The sequence below is a fragment of the Elephantulus edwardii genome, unplaced genomic scaffold (genome assembly GCF_000299155.1).
Source record: "Elephantulus edwardii isolate Elephantulus edwardi_28Jun2011 unplaced genomic scaffold, EleEdw1.0 scaffold00162, whole genome shotgun sequence".
Lineage (NCBI taxonomy): Eukaryota > Metazoa > Chordata > Mammalia > Macroscelidea > Macroscelididae > Elephantulus > Elephantulus edwardii.
In genome coordinates this window covers 334,102-353,037 of record NW_006399912.1, presented here as the reverse complement: position 1 = coordinate 353,037, position 18,936 = coordinate 334,102, and the positions used below count along the sequence as shown (strand labels likewise).

The window sequence follows — 18,936 nt, the reverse complement described above, 5'->3', positions numbered from 1 at the left end:
GTCATTGCAAAGACAGAAGAGGAAGAAAAGACCAAAATGGATGTCAGAAGAGACTCTGAAAATTGCACTGAAAATTGCACTGGAAAATAGACTTAGGAAAGAAAAAGACCAAGTATCCAACTCCCAAGTGCAGTGTCTCATTGCACTGGTCTTACTCAGTCTGGTGCAGCGGCCTCATTGGCAGTTATGTGTTCTTCAAAATATTTTTAAAGTTTCTAAGAAGTCATGGCATGAGGGATATCATTGCTGATGTCAGATGAATCTTGGCTGAAAGCAGAGAATACTAGTTGAATGTCTTTTTGTTCTTTATTGAATATGCAAAGACACTTGACTGTGTGGATCATAACAAATTATGGCTAATGTTGAGAAGAATAGGAATTTCAGAGCACTTAATTTTGCTCATATGAAACCTGCACCTAATCAGAGAAGCTGTTGTCTGAACAGAAGAACAAGGGAACAAGAAGTACACATCAGAGCTGTCTATTCAGTCTGTATGCTGAGCAAAACATTTGAGGAGCTGGACTGTTGAGAGGAATATGGCATCAGGGTTGGAGGAAGAATCATCAACAACACGTGCTATGCTGATACAATGTTACTTGCTGAAAGTGAAGAGGACTTGAATTCCTTACAGAAGATCAAAGACTGCAATATGGATTACATCTCAACATTAAGAAAACAAAAATCCTCACCACTGGACCTATAAGCAGCATCGTGAAAGATGGAGAAAAGATTAAAGTTGTCAACTATTTCCACATTTCTGTATTCTTTTGGGCTGTGTCTTTTTTTGGGAATGGGAACAAATACAGCTTTCTTCCAGTCTGTTGGCCAGGTATCGATCTTCCAATTTTTTTTACAAAGGTTACTGGGCATGCTAAGGGCTGCATCTGTTTGTTGAAACGTGCCAGTTGCTATTTCATCAATTTCTGAGGCCTTATATTTTGCCAATTCCTTCAGCACAGCTTGAACATCTTTCATTACCATTGGTTCTTGATTATATGCTACTTCCTGAATATGGCTAATATCTGTAGTTGATTATATAAAGGAGTACATTCCTCGTATGAGTTAATGTTTATTTTATAAGACAGTCTTTGACTGAAAAGTTCTCTCCATGAGTAGCTTCATTTCCAGTTTAATAGAATACCTTTGGATGGTGGGTGCTATTGTAAAGGTTCCTCTTCGCTCTAGCAACCTATCAAGGCTGGTATTTTTTATGAATTTAAGTTTTGTTCTTTATTTTCCTCTTACTCTAATTGGGATTTTCTGTAATGTCTCTGGTTAGAATGACCAGTGGTAGTAACTGGACTCTGGTCTATAAGGACCACTTAGAATATGAATGTTCCATACAGGATCATGGGGCAGTAATAGCAAAAATGGCAAATACTTAGGAGTAAATCTAATAAGATATGTGCATCTTCTATTGCAGTAAGCATTTTAAGAAATGGTATATTGTAACACTCTCAGTTCTAAATGTAGCTATATATTTAGAGCAACCCCAAAGGAATTTTTATAGACCTTTACTTTGGGGTAGGGAGGCACACAAGTTCTTTGCAAAAGACTTCTTTAAAATGTTAAAAAGGGGGGAAGCTCTGGTGGCCTAGTGGCAAGAAGCTGCACTGCAATCACAGAGGCGCATGGTTCGAATCCACCAGATGCTTTGCTGGGGAAGGAGGGACAATTTCCTCCTGTACCAGTCAGATCTAGTTTGACGGTATGTACACACACACACACACACACTAAAAAAAATTAAAATTTTAAAAAAAATTGTTAAAAAGGAAAATATGTCATCTTGAGGATTCAGGTGCCCTAACCCAAGCTATGTATAGTATTTTCAGTCATATCAAATCTGTGCAAAAGCTACACAAAGAATAAGGAAATCTAAATAATTGATTCCTTTGAATTATGGTGTGGGCAAAGAATGTTGAATAACCTTGGGATGCTGGAAGAATGAGCAAATGTATCTTAGAAGTACAGCCAGAATGCTCCTTAGAAGTGGGGATGGCAAAACTTGAAGGACATCATGCTTGTTAAAGTGAAGGGTCAGCAAAGAAGAAGATGACCTCATTGAGATGAATTGACACAGTGGCTGCGTTGGCCGGAGGAGGCGCAGAACTGGGCAGTGTTTGCCTCACCAGCTTGATGGCACCTAACAACATTTTTTGTGGAAATTGACAAGATGATTTTTAAATTAATGTAGAACTGCAAAGGCCAAGAGTAGCTAATCTAACATTGAGAAAAATGAAAGAAGTGAGAAAACTTGACTCTGACTCATGGAGACTGCAGGTGTGTTCCAAAGCATTTTCCTTAGTTGATTTTTTGGCAAGTAGATCACCAGGCCTTTCTTCTGAAATTCTTCTTGGTGAACTTGATTTAACCCTCAACCTTTCTTTCTTTTTTCTCTCTCTCTTTGTGTGTGTGTGTGTGTGTGTGTGTGATGTTTTTTCCTTTTTCATCCACTGTTGCACCTTCCCCTACCACCCCCCACTTCTCCAGCCTACCCTGCAGTACACCCCTTGTTCCAGATTGTTCTCATACATATAATGCATAATCACATATTCCTTTTGGACAGTTCTCCCCCTCATCTGTTCTAATGTAGTGTTTATTATTTGTCCACTCTTTCTCTATTCCTTCCCCAACACCTCCCCATATCTGTCCTATTTTATAACAGCAGTGCTATGAAGTATTTGTCTTTTGTGACTGAGATATTTCATTCAGCATCATGTCCTCAAGGCTCTCCCATATTGTGTAATGCTTTACTGTTTCATTGTTTTTCAGTGCTACGTTGTAGTCCATCATGTGAATGTACTGTAATTTTACTGTCCATTCATTTGTTGATGGGCATTCAGGTTGTTTCCATCTCTTTGCTATTGTGAATAATGCAGCAGTAAACCTGGGTATGCAACCCCCCAACCTTTTACATAGCAAGCAAAAGCATTAATTGGCATTAAATTACCAGTTCTCTCGTTCATTGCCTTTGGATGCCCTCCAGTGATTTTTTTTTTTTTCAAGAGACTATAAATCACACAGGAGATTTCTCATCTGTCTCCACTGGAGCTGCTGGTGTATTTGATCCACCAGAGAGGTACTGCCTTTGAGTTGACAGTGCAAGTCCCTATGGACTGTGCCAGCAGAGCTCTCCAGATTACCACATAAAACTATTTCTATTGTAAAAGTTACAGTAGTTAGACAGCCTGCTGTTAGGTAAGAGTAGGCAAAAAGATCAATGATGTTAGAGTCCAGAAAGAGACCTGTATGCATATGTCACTCAGCTAATGACAACAGTGACACTGAAGTGTGGTGGAGAAAATTAGGACCTTTTGAGTAAATGGTTCTGGTTCAAAATTCAAGGGAGGAACAAGCTTTTTATCTGGTAGTTTACATTATGTGTAAAATTAATCCTAGGTGAGTCCTTTGAGTCAATATATAAACAAAGCATTTCCTTGTGACCCTGGGGGTAGATAAGGATTTCAGCTTGGCACAGAGGCTATCAGCCATGGGAAGAAGTAGCTCTGCTGGTGTAGTGGGGACAAGTCAGGCTGCTGACTGGAAGTGAGCAGTTTGAAGCTCCCAGCTGCTCCTTGGGACAAGGTTGAGGCAGTCTCTTCTTGTAAAGGTGCACAGCCCTCCAAAGCCCAATAGAGGGTTGCTCTGAGTCAGAATGAACTCCATGGCACCGAGTTGGATTTGTTTTTTAGGTCACTGGAAAGATTGCTAAATTTAACTGGGTTATAATGAAGAACTCGTGCTCATTAGTAGGGAACTATAAGAAGAGTAAGAAGGTAAGCCATAGTGAAAATATTCCCAATATATAGAGCATGTGAAGAGCCCAAGGGGCACAATGCCAGGCTAATAGGAAGGTCGGGAGTTGAAGCCCACTAGCCACTCTGTGGGAGAAAGATGTGCCAATCTGATTCTTTGGTTTTGGGTTTTTTGGGTTTTTTTCTATCTCCAATAAAGGGTTTTTATACAGAATAAAGAGCTGCATCAAATAAGTAATAAAAAGCAAACAAAAACCATTACTGTGGAGTTAGTTCTGAGTCAGTTATAGTGACCCTATAGGACAATTTAGGATTGCCCTGTAGAATTTCCAAGGCTGTAAATCTTTATGGAAGCAGACTGTCACATCTTTCCCCACAGGGCAGCTGGTGAGTTCAGTCCACTAACATTTTGGTTAGCAGCTGAGCACTAACCCCCATGCCTCTGGGGCTCCTAGTAGGAAAAGGATACCCAGTGAAAAATAAGCATAGGTATTTCACCAAAGAAGATACTCAAATGGCCTATAATAACATGAGAAAGCCCTCCATTTCTTAGTCATCATGGAAACAAAACTCAAATTGACTCTGCCGTACATACACCCAGCAGAACGGCTCCACCGAGGAGGAAAAAGAACATCAACAGTGGAGACACAACAGTTGGACTCCCAGGCTGTGTCAGTGGTCACGTAACTGGACAAATTGCTATCCCTGTCTTGGCCTGTGCGGTAGTGGTTGCTTGTAACTCATAATGACCCTGTGTACAAGAACCCTAAATCCTGCTCTGTCCTATATAAAAACCTCATTGTCTCCGACACACCTACTCGCACTACCCCAATCACTGAATCGATCCATCTCATAGAGGGTCTTCCTCTCCTGCACCATCCCTCCACCCTCCCAAACGTGATGTCCTTCTCCAAGGACTGGTCCCTCCGTGCAGCATGCCCAAAGTATGTCAGACGAAGCTTCAGAATCCTACACTCCAAGGAGCAGCCTGGCTTCACCCTCTCCAGGACAAACCCACTTGTTCTCTTAGTAGTCCATGGTATATTCAACACTCTTCTTTAGTACCACAGCTCAAAGGCATCAATTCTCTGTCATCCCTAGTCATTGTCCAACCATTAGCGCATTTGACACATCAGTGTCACAGTGTTCAGCCTCACAGCAACCACAAGTTACCTCTGTACAGCAAGTGGACACACTAGGGCTGTACGACCTAGAGGAATGTTTGAACAAAAACAATGGAAAACAGGCCCGAGGGTGGCGGATTAAAAGTCACCCACCTTTGGCTTGGTAGCATCGTTTTCTGTCCACTGAGCCAACTGATCTCTATTTTTTTTTTTTAATCTCTCTCTATGTTATTGTTGTTAAGTGGCTTTGAGTCGCAGGCGACTCATGCGGACAGTGTGGGGTGGAGCTCTCCAATTAAAACAAGCTTGGAAGCAGGAGTGGCATCCACTTCCATTATAGCTTGCCTCCGGAAATCCTATGAACCTGGAGAGAGGATGAAAAACACACAAGCATGGAGGACTCTCCTTCATAGGGTCGCTATGAGTCGCCTGCAACTCAATGACTCAACGACTCAACGGCACTTAACAACAACACAGCCATTGTCCAGCTCTCCAATTTATAGCGTGCAATTGTGAAGACAATAGCCCAGATCAGGCACACCTTAGTCTCCAGCCTGACTCATTGCTCTTCAGTGCTCTGGAGAGGTCCCTGACAGCTGACTTTCCCAGTGCAATTCATCTCTTGATTTCCTGGCTGCTGGTACCAAAATTGTTGACTGTGGAGCCAAGCAAACGAGAACTGTCAACTGTCTCAATCTCTTCATCATCCATACTGACTGTGTGATGGTACTCAATAAATAAGTTCATTGTCTGTGAACTGCAAGCCAACCACGAGTTCTTTTCAACAGATGCCCTGCACTTTACAGCAGTCATTGACTGGAGCACCATGAGTTTTGCCTCAGCCCCGGCTGCAGGACCGTCTTCCCTAAGCCGTGGCTCCACCTTTCTAAATCTGCTTGCAGCCTGACTGCAGGCTTCCTGCTCGGCGTCTGACACTCAGCCATGTGGCTCCACTTGCTCTGTCAGCGTTACAATCACCTGGGGATTGTGTGTGACAGCCGGCGCCTGGGTCTTCTTCCCTCAGTCCTGCTGAGCCAGCTCCCTGAATGGGCTGCGGAAGGCTGGCTTCATCGAGCCAGTGCACACTGGAGTTTGCCGGTGGCTGTCTGCTACAGTTGAGTTCATGTATTCTTGGCTATTTAATGCTCCCAAGCATCAGTTGCCATTTTTTTGTGGGCAGTGAGTTTCCATCCTAATTTAATGGAATTTATGCTAATTTAATCTGAAAAACAGCATTGTGTATTATCCCTAAAGTACTACTAATAATCCCTGAGCCTGGCTTTTATTTCACTTTGTAATATTTAATTATTTTTTCTTCTCTGTTAGGTATCTGTACCATGTTTTGACCAAAAACACCACCGTTACAGAACAGAACCGGAACCTGCTGGTGGAGACCATCCGTTCTATTACCGAGATCCTGATTTGGGGAGATCAAAATGACAGCTCCGTCTTTGAGTATGGGTTCCTAATACATATTGGACTTTTTTGGTGATATTTTTTTTCTTTTCTTTTTAAATACTCCTCCTTTAACTGTTTTTCCTAAATGTGTTCCATGAGTCCTGATAATGTCAGGATTTGATGCTTTGAGCTGTAAAGATTTCTGTATCTATCTATATAAATGTCTTGAAACACCACAGAAATGCACGTCAAAAATGAGCAAGTTATGAGGAGTGTCTCTAGAAAAAGCTGAAGATAAAGGCATGTCTCAGAGATGGTGCAGATTCCATCCCAGACCTCCCCAGTAAAGCTGATGTTACAATAATGTGTCCCACAAATGTTTTCATTTCTCAGGGCATATAACACGTTATGTTTATACTGTACTATATACATGTATCTGTATCTATACTGTATATGTATTTACCGTACTATGTTTGATGAGGATGGCACAGGAAAGGACAGGGCTCACATCTGTCATTCATAGGGTTGCCATGAGTCGTGCTCAACTCAGTGGCACCTAACAACAACAGCATAGCCTGCTAAGTGTACAGTAGTGTCAGCAAAATGTTGGAAATATTAGAAGAATGAATCAAATGTTAACATTCAGACCTGAAGTTGGATGCACAATTGCCACAACCTTTAATTTGTGAAAAACACAGTATCTGCAAAGCACAGTAAAGGGAAATACAATAAAATAAGGGATGCTTGTGTTATGGGTTGTTTGCCAGGTAGACTCTGGGTCTCTTCCTGTAGAGAAGAGAGCCATCCTGGGTAGTTTGTTCCTAAATAAACGCTAAGAACTTTTCTGGCCCATCACATAGGTTGATATTTGTGGGGAGCTCTTGATAACATAATCCATTTTGAAAAGTCTCCCACCAACCCCAGGGTGGGGGGCCCTGTTGATATCCCCATGTCCTAGAGGTGGACACTGAAGCTTGAGGAGGTGGCTTCAGGGTTGCTAACTGGTCAGTGGTGAAATCGAGGCTCACAGTCAGGGCCATTTAAGAGTTTCCTCCTTGTTTTGGTACTTCCACATACACAATCTTGAGCTCAGGCTTCCTGAGCTGCACTTCCCTGCTCTTGAAAGGAGGAAGTAGTACTGACGAGTGCTTGCTACAGAGGAGACAGCCAGTACATGAAAGAAGATCATTCCAAAGCTGTCCCTTTGTTGTTGTTAGCTGCTAACGGTCCTCTGTTCATCCCCGTGCAACAAGGGAATGACGCATGACTAGATATAAATTGGACTGTTTTGATCCCTAGGATTGCCAGTTGGTCTTGTGTTTATTCCTGGGGAAGTCAAAAGATTATAATCCAATTAATAACAGAATACAGTTAAGACAGCTGCCAAAATGTGTATGCATACACGCCAGCCTGGAACCCCTTGCCTTCCGGCTGGTGGTTCCCAGCTTCTCAGTCCTCCCAGTATAGGCTCCCCCACGCTCGGGTCTCAACTTCTCCAGTTTGGCTCTTGGTGTCACTGATGTAGGTGTAGCTGGAGCAAGAAGGGTGTCCTACATTCTCTTGTTGTTGCTCAGTGGCATCAGAAGATTTGTCTGTCTCTAACTCTGGCTTGGTCAGTTCATTTGCAAGATTAGCCAATCTCCTTATGGAATGTTGAGACTGGCTTATCAGCTTGTCAAATTGTAGACATTGTTGTGTCATTTTTAGAAGTTGGTCACCAGGCCTTTCTTCGTAGTCTTAGTCTGAAGCGTCACTGAACCTGCTCATCATTATAGCAACACACAAGCTTCCACTGACAAATAGGAGGTGGCTGCACCTGAAATTCACTGGCTGGAATCAAAGCTGATTGACCTCCTGCATGGAAAGAGAAGTATTCTTTAGATGAAATACTAATATTTTCCTAGTGGTATTTCTAATAGCCTGTTAAAAAACAAAAGCTGTAAACCAGAACTACTTCCCTAAATATTTGCATGAAGGATTTGGGATTGAGTTATGACAGTCATCAAACATAGATTATGAATGTTAGGAGTATTGAGAACACTTTGATGAAAAACAATATGAAAAGATGTTCTGTTTTCTAGCTTGGCCTCTTATCCTAATTTGGGGATAGCTCTATATTTTCATCAGTAAGGTTAGTTAAGGTAAAGCTACTTATGAAAATTGCAAACGCCTTCAAAAGACAAGTCTTCTGTGACATTGGCCATGATCCCCAAAGGAAAGCATATGAATAAGAAAGTGAGAGTTAAGAATTGGGATCAGCTTTCTTTAAGGATCCATGGAGAATTTGGGGAAAAAAATGGTTTTGGTGTCTGTTTTTGGAAATGAGAAAGACCTTTGGGAAAATGATCTGGAACTGTGTCCTCTTTACTTACGTGGACTTTTCTTAGTCCCTCTGTAATGTGAACGAACTTCCTGGAACTCTTGCAACTTGTGGGTTCTAATAGGCCACCCAATAGAATCCCCAGGAGAGTTGGTTCTTAATAAGCTTTCTTTTTTAATGTTCTCTCTTTTATTTATTTAGTTTTGGTGAAAACATGTACAGCAGAACACACCACTTCAACAATTTCTTCATGCTCAATTCAGTGACATTAGTTTCTTCAGGTTGTGCCACCTTTCTCAACAACCTGTTTCAGAGTATTTCACCATCATTAGCACAAACCCTCTGTCCCCTGAAGCTTCTCACCAATGCTTTTCAAGTTGCCGCTTGTCAACACCATCACATAGAGTTAATTCTTTAAATGGATATAATGTTGAATGCATACATTTTTTTTCCTGATTAGGCTGAATTATTATTTGATTCAAAGGTGACGTCAGAAGATAATTTCAATTCGAAATTTAAAGATTTCCTCAAGGTAATAATAGTGACCTCGCAGGTGGCGTGGTCTATAAGGAGTAGTGCTGTTAACCCAACAGTCACAGCTCTCTGAGGGTTTGAATCCCCCTGCAATCCTGCAGGAGAAAGATGGGCAATCCTCTGTGTGATTTAAAACCTCCAAAACCCAGTGGAGGGTCAACTATGAGTTGGAAACGAGTTGACAGATTCAAGGTAATAGTTTCATGGGCACTTTGGCCTTAGTGGATGCCAAAAGTTTGAATTCCATGAAAATGTGAAATTCTCAAAACTAAGAAGCTTTCTATTTTGAAATAGTTGTAGATTTGTAAGAAAGTTGGAAAATAATATGAAAAGTATCCATACATCCTTCACCTAGTTTCCCCCAATGGTAACATCTTCCATTTTCACCTGCATCTATCACAACTCATAAACCATCAGGAGTATGTATGTCACTGTTAACCAAACTCCAGACTTGGCTTGAATTTCACCAGTTTTCCATTACTGTTCTTTCTGTTCCAGGACCTCATCCAGGATACTGTGTTGCGTTTAGTTGTGTTGTTTCTCCAGTGTCTTCTGGTTTGTCATGATTTCACTTGTGTTCTAGAGCTTTGAGAAGTACAGACCAGGCCTCCTGGAGAGTTATCTGGTGTTTTTCTTCTACTTATTCAGGCATTTGACGTTTTGAAAAAGATGACTGCAGGGGGGATGTGCCTTTTTACCTCATCAGGGATACATGGTGTCTGTCGACATCATTAGTGATTTGCTTTGAATAATAATCCACCTTGAGCAAGACAAGGGTGGCACAGGATATGGCAAGTTTTCCTGTTTTACACAGAGAATGAACACCGATGTGGGAGAGCTGTTGTTATGGACCATTGAGTCAGAATTGACTCACAGCTGACCTTCCAGCGAGTTTTAAAAGTGTAAATCACATGGGAGGAGAGTGCCATCTTCTGCGGAGCCACTGGTGGATTCAAACTGTGTGCCTTTGGGTTGTCAGTGCACTTCCTTACCACTAAGCCATCAGAGATCCCTGGTGGAAGGGGTAGCTATGTATAGTGTTTGGTCTTCTTCAGAGAAGATCGGTGTTAATAAGATTGAATTTCCTCATATCCACTAGCAGCTCTTCAAGAGGGAGCTGGGAAGTGTCCTCTCATTGTGATTTAAAGCCTCAGGAACCCGAGGGAGGGTTGAGGTCACCAGAATAGACACCGTAGTGTGTGGTTTTGAGTTTATTCATATCAGTGTGAACGCTGTGGTTGTTGTTATGTGCCGTCGAGTCGCCTGCGACTCATAGCAACCCTACATACAACAGACCTAAACTCCGCTCTGTCCTGTGCCAATCGCACTGTCTCTGACACTCCCATCCCAATTATCCCAGTCACTGAATCAATCCACCTCATAGAGGGCCTTCCTCTCCTGCGCCGTCCCTCCACCCTCCCAAGCATGATGTCCCTCTCTAAGGACCGGTCTCTCCTCACAACATGTCCAAAGTAAGTTAGACGGAGCCTCAGAATCCTTGCCTCCAAGGAGCCACCCGGTTTAACCCTCTCCAGGACAAATCTGTTTGTTTTCCTAGCAGTCCATGGTATTCTCAATACTCTTCTCCAGCACCACAGCTCAAAGGCATCAATTCTCCTCCTATCCTCCTTGGTCATGCAAGACTTTTTATTTTATGCTTTGGAGTATAACCTATTTCTACATTAGACATTTTACTGTTCCACCAATGGGAGTTCCTTCACATTGGCTTCTGCATCCCTTTATCATCTCTACCTCCCCACCTTTTTAAAATACTTCCTTCCTTCCTGGCATTACATGCTCCAGGCTTATCTTGCATATTCCCTGCTCCAGTCCCAGAGTCAGTCACTTAGCTCAGGAGCCTCCTGCTTCCTGCTGGGAGTTTCTAAAAATGTAGCTTTCTGCATTTCACACCAGACCTACTGAGCAAGGTCTAGAAACTCTGCTGAAAGACCCATTAGAATCTGCTAGGAGATTTGGTAAAATCTGCTTGAAGTCTCACTAGAATCTGCTAGAAGACCCATTGATAAAAGATCCATTAGAATCTTCTGAAAGACTCACTAGATTCTTCTAGAAGACCCATTAGAATCTGTTAGAAGACTTGCTAGAATCTGCTAGTAGACCCATTAGAATCTGCTGGAAGACTCACTAGAATCTCCTAGCATTCTGATAGCATCCTGGGCTGCTGGGCTCCAGTGAGTTTGTTGGGTGATATTTGAGAGCCACTAGACAGGCCTTTTCTTCCACAGAGCAACTAGTGCATGTGAGCTGTCGACCATCCATGCCTAATGGAGTTCTTTGTCTGATATGAGGAAGACCAAAATAGGCCATGATGAAATTCTGCAGGGATTAATTAAACAGCAGAATCATAGCTGGAAAAAATTGTAGGCATCTTTTCTAGGTCATATTCATTCATTGGTTTATTCACACTTGCATGAATTTAAACAGAAATTATACAGCACTGAGCAAGTGCCAGACACATGATCCTGTCACTGTGGAGCTGACAGGCGAGGGGAGAGAGACACCCAGAACCAAGTCAGCCAGCAGGGAGTCCTGTTGCTCCAAACAAGAGGTGCATGACCTTAGCTGGAGTATGTTAATAGAAACAATTAACGAGAAATCCTGTCTTTTGCCTTGAAATAAAGGCTTGTCTTCTTTTTCAAGATTAAAAAAAGCAATGTATACCTCAGCAGGCTAGTACCACCTTGGTTACAGGCTGGAAGGCAAAGCATGCGTGGAGCCTGGCTCGGTGCCTCCTCCATGTTAGCACCTTCTTCTTTCCTCCAAGTGCCCCCCCCCCCGCCCACCCCTGCAGCCTAACATCTGTGGAAGCTGCAGACTTTAATGTGGAAGCTAGAAACTCTTAATATTTCACCTATCTCACTCCTTTGCAAGGAACTCCAAGTTTTTGTTTGTTTCTGATTGTAAACCTTTAAAGATAAAAAGGCTTGTTGGTATATTCATTCCTGGTGATGGTCTTTACAAACTGGATGGCACATAATAGCAAAAGTTTATTTTCTTGTTGTTCTTGTTAAGTGCCGTCGAGTCGCAGGCGACTCATAACAACCCTATGAAGGAGAGTCCTCGACGCTTGGGTGTCTTTCATCTCTCTCCAGGTTCATAGGGTTTCCGGAGGCAAGCTATTACGGAAGTAGATGCTACTCCTCCTTCCAAGCTTGTTTTATTTGGGGAGCTCCACCCCACTCTCTGTCCACATTTGGTAGCCATCCATTAACGCATTTAACACATCAGTGTCACAGTGTTCAACCTCACAGCAACCAATTTTCTTAGAAGCTCTAAAGACTGGAATTGGGGTGTGAGCAGGACCATGCCCCCTTGGAAGGTCTGGGGGAGACCCTGTCTCATGCCTTTTTCTTAGCTCTGGGTAAACCTTGGCTTGTAAACGTGTCACTCTTGTCTTCATGCAGCATTCGTTCTTGTGTGCATCTGTGTCTCTTCTCTTATGAGGATACCAACCTCATCTGAGATGAACTCATCATCAAAGATCCTGTCTCCAAACACAGCTACTTGCAGACACAGGTCCTGAAGATTCAAACATTAACATAGCTTTTGTTGTTGTGTACTGTTGAGGCTGAACTGAGAGATAGCTGACCCTCTAGGAGGTTTTCAGAGGCAGTAAACTGCCCAGAAGACTTTGCCCGTCTTTCTGCCAAGGAGCAGCTGGTGGTTTTGAACCGTGTGCCTTTGGGTTGACAGTGCAAGTAGAAAATGCAGTCTCAATGGGAAAATGCTGCTTTTCACAATTACTCAGAATCATAAGCAAGCTGGCCTCTCCCAGCCTCAGAAATTCAGTTCACTGCTTCCCAGAGGTGGCACTGTTCGTGTTCTGGGAAGAGAACTTCGAGGGATGCGTTTATGGAGGATAGTACTGTGGGATCTGGGTGGTGTGGAAGTTGAGGGCATGCAGGTGACGTGACCTCTCTGCAGGTGCTTCAAGGGGTGAGGGAGGCCAGCACACGTGTGCACTGTGGTACCCAGCGGTTTCCAGTAAGTCACTGACTCTCCTGTTCTCTCCCCAGCTTCTTCCTGGAGAAGAACATGTTTGTTTTCTTCTTGAACATCCTGCGGCAGAAATCAGGGCGCTATGTGTGTGTTCAGCTGCTGCAGACCCTGAACATCCTCTTTGAGAATATCAGTCACGAGACCTCACTGTGTAAGGACGCGTTTCTTGACCTTTGACTTGGCGCCATTGTGTATTGCAAGCTCTAGTTTTGCTTTGCTTTCATGCTGCTTTTTGAATGTGTATACTTACTGTGTTCTTTGTTGAAGGAGTATGGTGAGGGGCCAAGAGACTTCCTGTTCTATTTTTTAGAGCTTATTAAAGAAGTGGGGTCCCTGCATGGTGAGTCAGTGGAGGCAAGGGAAGAAGTCAGTCAGCATGAGAAGCAGCAGGAAGAATTTGGCTACAAAGTCTAGAAGGCTGTAAGCTTCAGCCCCTGGCGTCACTGGTTCAAACCCAGCACTCCACTCACAGGGGCATGATTAGAGATGACTTCTCATCCTCTCTGAGCCCCAGTTTCTTCATTACTAACCACCACCCCGAAAAGCAGGGCTGGGGTCTCTTATTTTAATGCCAAATTTGAGCCACTGCTATGACTGCAGGCAAGACCAGGGTAGCCAAAGGGCTTTAAGGTCAAGTCTGTCTCAGGGGTTTTCAACCCGAAGGCCGTGGTGCCCCCTTAGGGGGCATTTGGCATGTAGTGAAACAGTATCCCGATTAGGGTGGAGGGCAGTGCTGATGGTGGTTAGAGGCCAGAGACGCTGCTCAGCATCCTGTAATGCGCAGGACAGCGCCACACCAGACTTTTCTAGTCCCAAATGTCAGTATTGCCGAGGTTGAGAACTCTTTCAGGTTGATCCAGGCCTTATTATACCAGTATAACTAAAGCCAGCCCCAGGCCCTGTAAGAAGCTGGAGAGGGAAGTCAGGTGACTGTGTGGAGACATCAGTCACCTGTCTTTTCACATGAGATGCGAGTAGATGATTCTGGTGGGCACTCCCCTTGGGGACGGGAGCTGGACAGAGGTTAACGTGTAGCTCTCAGAATCAGCCACAAGGTGGCGCTCCTGTCTCAGGAGCCTTCTGACGCGGCCCAATGCGCGTGCGCTGCACATGCCTCCCTAAGTGGTGATCATTGTTACCAGCTTCTGTTACACCGGGTGCAAAATGAGTGCGGTTTCTGAAAACTGAGAGCAGACTGCATCCACAGCCTGCGTCTGCCGCGTGCTCCCACGTGTGCTCTGGGAAGTGGAGTCTCCAGGCTGCGGCTCCTGCAAACTGGAGCACATTCCGTCTTGTGATCCCTGTGGGTCAGCGTGTTTGAGGCTTCCACGTGATAGATGTGTGCAGAGCTCAGCACTGGGCCTGGCAGATGTGTGAATGACTTGGAACTAAACTGGCATCCCCCAAAATGCCTGCGCTCTCGGAAAACCTTTTCTGAGCCCAGCAAGATTAAAGATGGCACCGAGGGATCAAAAATGGCTTCCAAAGGATTTTTCCTGGATCAAAGGATTCCCTCACCCCCTTTTTTAATACTGGAACTAAAAACTCTATACCCTGCTGCAAGCAACATGGACAGATGCTGCTGGCTTTCTAGAGGCTTCTCCAGTACTCTTTCATAAACTCTGAAAAAACAGCTGTCAACTATTTACAAAACAAGGAGAGAGATGGCTAGCTAGGCTTTGTTGTTATTTTTGTTTTCTCATCGTAGAAAGGACTAACGGCAATCACTGCGTCTCTCTGACTGCAACAGTGGGTCAAGCACAGCGCAGATTGTGAGGATAGCGTAGGATGGAGCAGAGCCATTCTACAGGGCCCCTGTGGGTCAGAGCACCTAACAACAACAGTCATCACAGGAAGGAAATATTCTCTTTGCTAAAAAAAAATCCCATACCAAAAACTACCCCACAGCAGTGTTCCCAAAGATAAAATACACGTTCCACATAGACTCCTCCTAACAGTCCAGCGTGACCTACAGCTGTGCGTTAGCTCTGTTTCCCCCCCCAGTATCTTAGGTCTTTTCACTATGCATTCATGTGTCTCTCTTGAGTTTGGCCTCAGAGTCACATCTGGCTGTCCCAATAATTTTTTTAGCGTGGCCCGTGGGCATTTAGGTGCTTTCCAGTTTTTCAGTATTACAACCGTCTTTTTCACGAATGCACCTGGTGTCTGTTGAGTCTGGTGACCTAAGTGACAGAGGACCCAGGAGACTTGTGATTACTTGCAAACTCCTGGGTTTATTAGAAAAGGTTCCCACAGGAAGTTGGTCGTGCCATGAGAGGGGGCAGTAGAAAACCCCAGCGGAATAATAGAGGCACCTCCACTGCCCCCATAGTGCCACCACCCACAGACTCCTCTCCTGGAGGCCCTGGCAAGGTCCCCGCTGGTGAGTAGATGAGCCTGGTTCTGCTCCAGCTCCACAGGGTGCCTGGGGGCTCCTGTGTGCAGGCCCATGGCTATGCGGCCAGCTGAGGTCTCTGATGGCACAGAAGTCACTTGCTGTCCCAACTAGGCTGAACAAAACATCCCACCACTTCCCTCTACTTGTCCCGAGGCACAGCCAGGTTGGCACAGAACAGAGGCACCAGACTCCCCTGGGCTGCTCATTTCAGGTTGAGACTCTAGGCAGTCAAGGAAGTTGTGGATGATTCAGAGAATGCAGTACCACATGGGCCACTCCACACCCCCCAGAAAAGGAATGGACTGCTAGTGTCAGACAACAACATGGGTAGCTCTCAAACATGGCAAAGGCAGATGAGAAGCAAGCAGGCTTGTGTGGGACTGTGTTTACGTGTAGTTCCCGAACAGGCAAAATGGATCTAGGTGATAGAGTACAGAATTATCTTTGGAGTGGGGCCACTGGCTGAGCAGGGCCACTGGGGAGTCCTTCAGAGCTGGAAGCACAAGGTGTCTGACCTGAGGGGTGCTTCCACAGTGTGCGGATGTGAGATGAGGTGTCTGCGTGCGCCTGCACATTTTGAGTATATGTAGAGCTGAAGCTGGGTGCGTATATTCATATATGGTAAGATGTACACTGAAGAATCATATATGTCACTTCAGCTGAAAACATACTAAGTAAGGCTATCAGGACCCCAGCCCAGAACCCCTCCCTCCCTTCCCCCCCCCCCCGAAAGGGCCTGGAATGGGCCTGGAATCTGCACTTCCCACACACCCAGGAATGGTTGTAAGTGATTGTGGACCTGGACTCTCGGACTAGACTTCACAGCTGGCCTGCTCGGCTTGCTCAGAGCTCTCCCAGTGCTTGTTTGTGAATGCAGTGGGCCTGTCCCGAGAGTGGGCTTTTGAAGAGAGCCCCCATGAACCCCTGGGCCTTCTCCCTGCTCCTGGGGGGCCATCGAGCTGTTTTGGAGATTCCATACAGCCTTTAGTTTGGGCCTGAGCTAGTTACATTTTTTTTTTAATTTAGGTTGTTTATTTTTCATTTCAATGAACATCTACAGAGATTTTGGGATTCCATTCATTCATTGTTGCACCCTTCTCCCCGCACAAACCCCTCCCCCCCCCATTTGCTCCTCTCCTTGAAAAGCAAAAGAAAAACTCCCTCATTGGTACACAATCCCGCTAGTTACATTTTTGATGCTGAAGAACTTAATGGAACATTTCCAGTTCATCCAAATGTTCAGTCCTAGGACTGCAGCAGTGGAGATTATAAATGTTCCAGAGACAGTAATAAGAATACAAACGGCAGTTGACATTGGTGAGCGCTTCCAGTGTGCCCACCACTGCCTCAGTGCTTACTTTTTCTTTTTTTGTGACACTTTTTTGTTGTTGTTGTTGTGTGCCATGGAGTCAGATCCAACTGGCCCAGTAGATTGCCCATCCTCCTCCAGCGGAGCATCTGGTGGATTCGAACTGCACGCCTTCAGGCGCCTCAGTGGTTTCACGCTTTAGTCCTTTCAGTCCTCACAAACAGAGGTCCCGCTGCCTGCCTTCTCAGCCAGGAAACTGAGGACTAGAAGGGTAGGCAACGTTCCCAGTGTTACACAGGCAAGAAGTGGCAGGAGTTAGGTCAGGGCACAGGCAATTGAAGTCCAAGGTGCCATTACAACCGAGGACCTCGGATATGCCCCTCCCCTCCGTGAGAATCGTGGGTCCATCTGCAGAGACCCTGAGGGCTGGCCTCTCCCCCACCTGTCCCTTCATCTCCAGGTGAGGCCAGCACTGCCTGTTGGGGACCCCCATGCAGGAGGAGGCTCTAAAAACCACCTGCAGCCAGGTATCTGCCTTTGGCTGCAGGTATCCACCTTGGTCTGTCTCTGGCCACAGGTGGAATGGAGCAGACTCACAGACTGGCAGCTCAGAAGACAGACAGCAGCACCTGCTTTTCAGGGTGACTGGTGAGGACACAGGCAAATGTGTCTAGCCAGGGCCTGCCAACCAGATGGCACTACATCTCCTCTGGAGGTCCATGCGTGCTGGCCAGCAGAGTTTCAAAAACTAGTTTGGCCAGCTCTCACCCGACTGGTCTTATATTTCCCCTGACCTCCAGGGGCAGGAACTGGGGGCGGCCAATCCAGGCTGCCCCATTGACCCAGATCCTTTTATTGTTGACCCTCATTGGTGACATCATACCCGAGTTCAGACCCTGTCTCTGCCACTTTCTCTGTGTCCTTGGGCAAGTTAATCAAAACACACTGAGCCTTTTTTCACTCGCCTGGACAGTGGGAAGATTGGGGAATGTCGTCTTGGTGAATTACAGTTGGACACCCTCAGTCTGGCGCCGGTGTTGAGCCTCAGTGGCCAGGGGCTGCTGTGACGTCGCATTACTGTATGGGGAGGGAAGAAATGAGCAGCCGTTTTTGGCATTTAAAGATGATGATGTGATTTTTATTGGCAAAATGGGGCAGCTTTTTATAGAACACTGTGCTTTTTACCCTCCTCTGTGGGTGGTTTGTGAACGGGCCCACGCATCAGTTCACCTCCCCTCCCTCGGCTCTGTGTTGAGCGTTTGCCCACAGTGAAACCAAAACATTCAGGCGTTTCTCCTATTTTAGTGTGTGTGCACGGGGTGGGGGTGGGGTGAGGGGGGCCTTTCTCTGGCCTTGTCGTTGAACTTCTAGTGACTGATGGGTGATTTCTTTTCTGGGTAAAAGGGAAGCTGCTCTCCCTGAGCGCCTTTAATCCCACCCACCCAGGACGCCTCTGATTGTTCCAGGATCCTCTGATCGTGGGCTGACATCTTCTGCTTTGACCTCCTGTGTGCATTAACCTGTCTGTTTTGCCTTTTTTTCTTTTTCTCCCCCTCCATCTAGATTATTTACTCTCTAATAATTACATAAATTCTATCATCGTTCATAAATTTGATTTTTCCGATGAGGAGATTATGGCATATTATATATCGTTCCTGAAAACGCTTTCGCTAAAACTCAACAACCACACTGTTCATTTCTTTTACAATGAGGTAAGTAACTACCCAACGGTACACTTTGGGGTGACACAGGCCAGCTCTAGCCTTCTATCCATCACCAAACACTTAAGCATTTGCTTTTACATGATTTTTTTCAGTAACACTGTTTAACTTTGGTGTGCGTAATTTTTTTTTTTTTAATTTGACAAATTACCTCTCCATCTTAAAGTAAAATTCCACTTCTACCACATGATAGCAGAGAAGAGAAGGGCTCGGAAGTTGACTTATGGGGACAGCATTGGGCTAGTGCCGTGGAAATGAGAGGACATTGAGCCAGGTCCAAGCTTTGTCGTGTCCCTGCTGTGTGACCTTTGGGAAGTCCCAGTTCCTCCCTGGGCCTCAGCTTCCTCATCTGGAAAA

At 45.0% G+C, this 18,936-nt stretch overlaps 1 protein-coding gene across 1 annotated transcript in view; it reads left to right on the top strand.

Moving 5' to 3' along the window:
* CLEC16A (C-type lectin domain family 16, member A) overlaps window positions 1-18,936 on the top strand; it is a 262,635-nt gene that overhangs the window by 13,621 nt on the left and 230,078 nt on the right. The window contains exons 2-4 of the mRNA XM_006895232.1: window positions 6,206-6,334; window positions 13,169-13,302; window positions 18,422-18,570. Coding sequence (XP_006895294.1) covers window positions 6,206-6,334; window positions 13,169-13,302; window positions 18,422-18,570 — 412 coding nt within the window. The remainder of the gene's footprint in view (window positions 1-6,205; window positions 6,335-13,168; window positions 13,303-18,421; window positions 18,571-18,936) is intronic.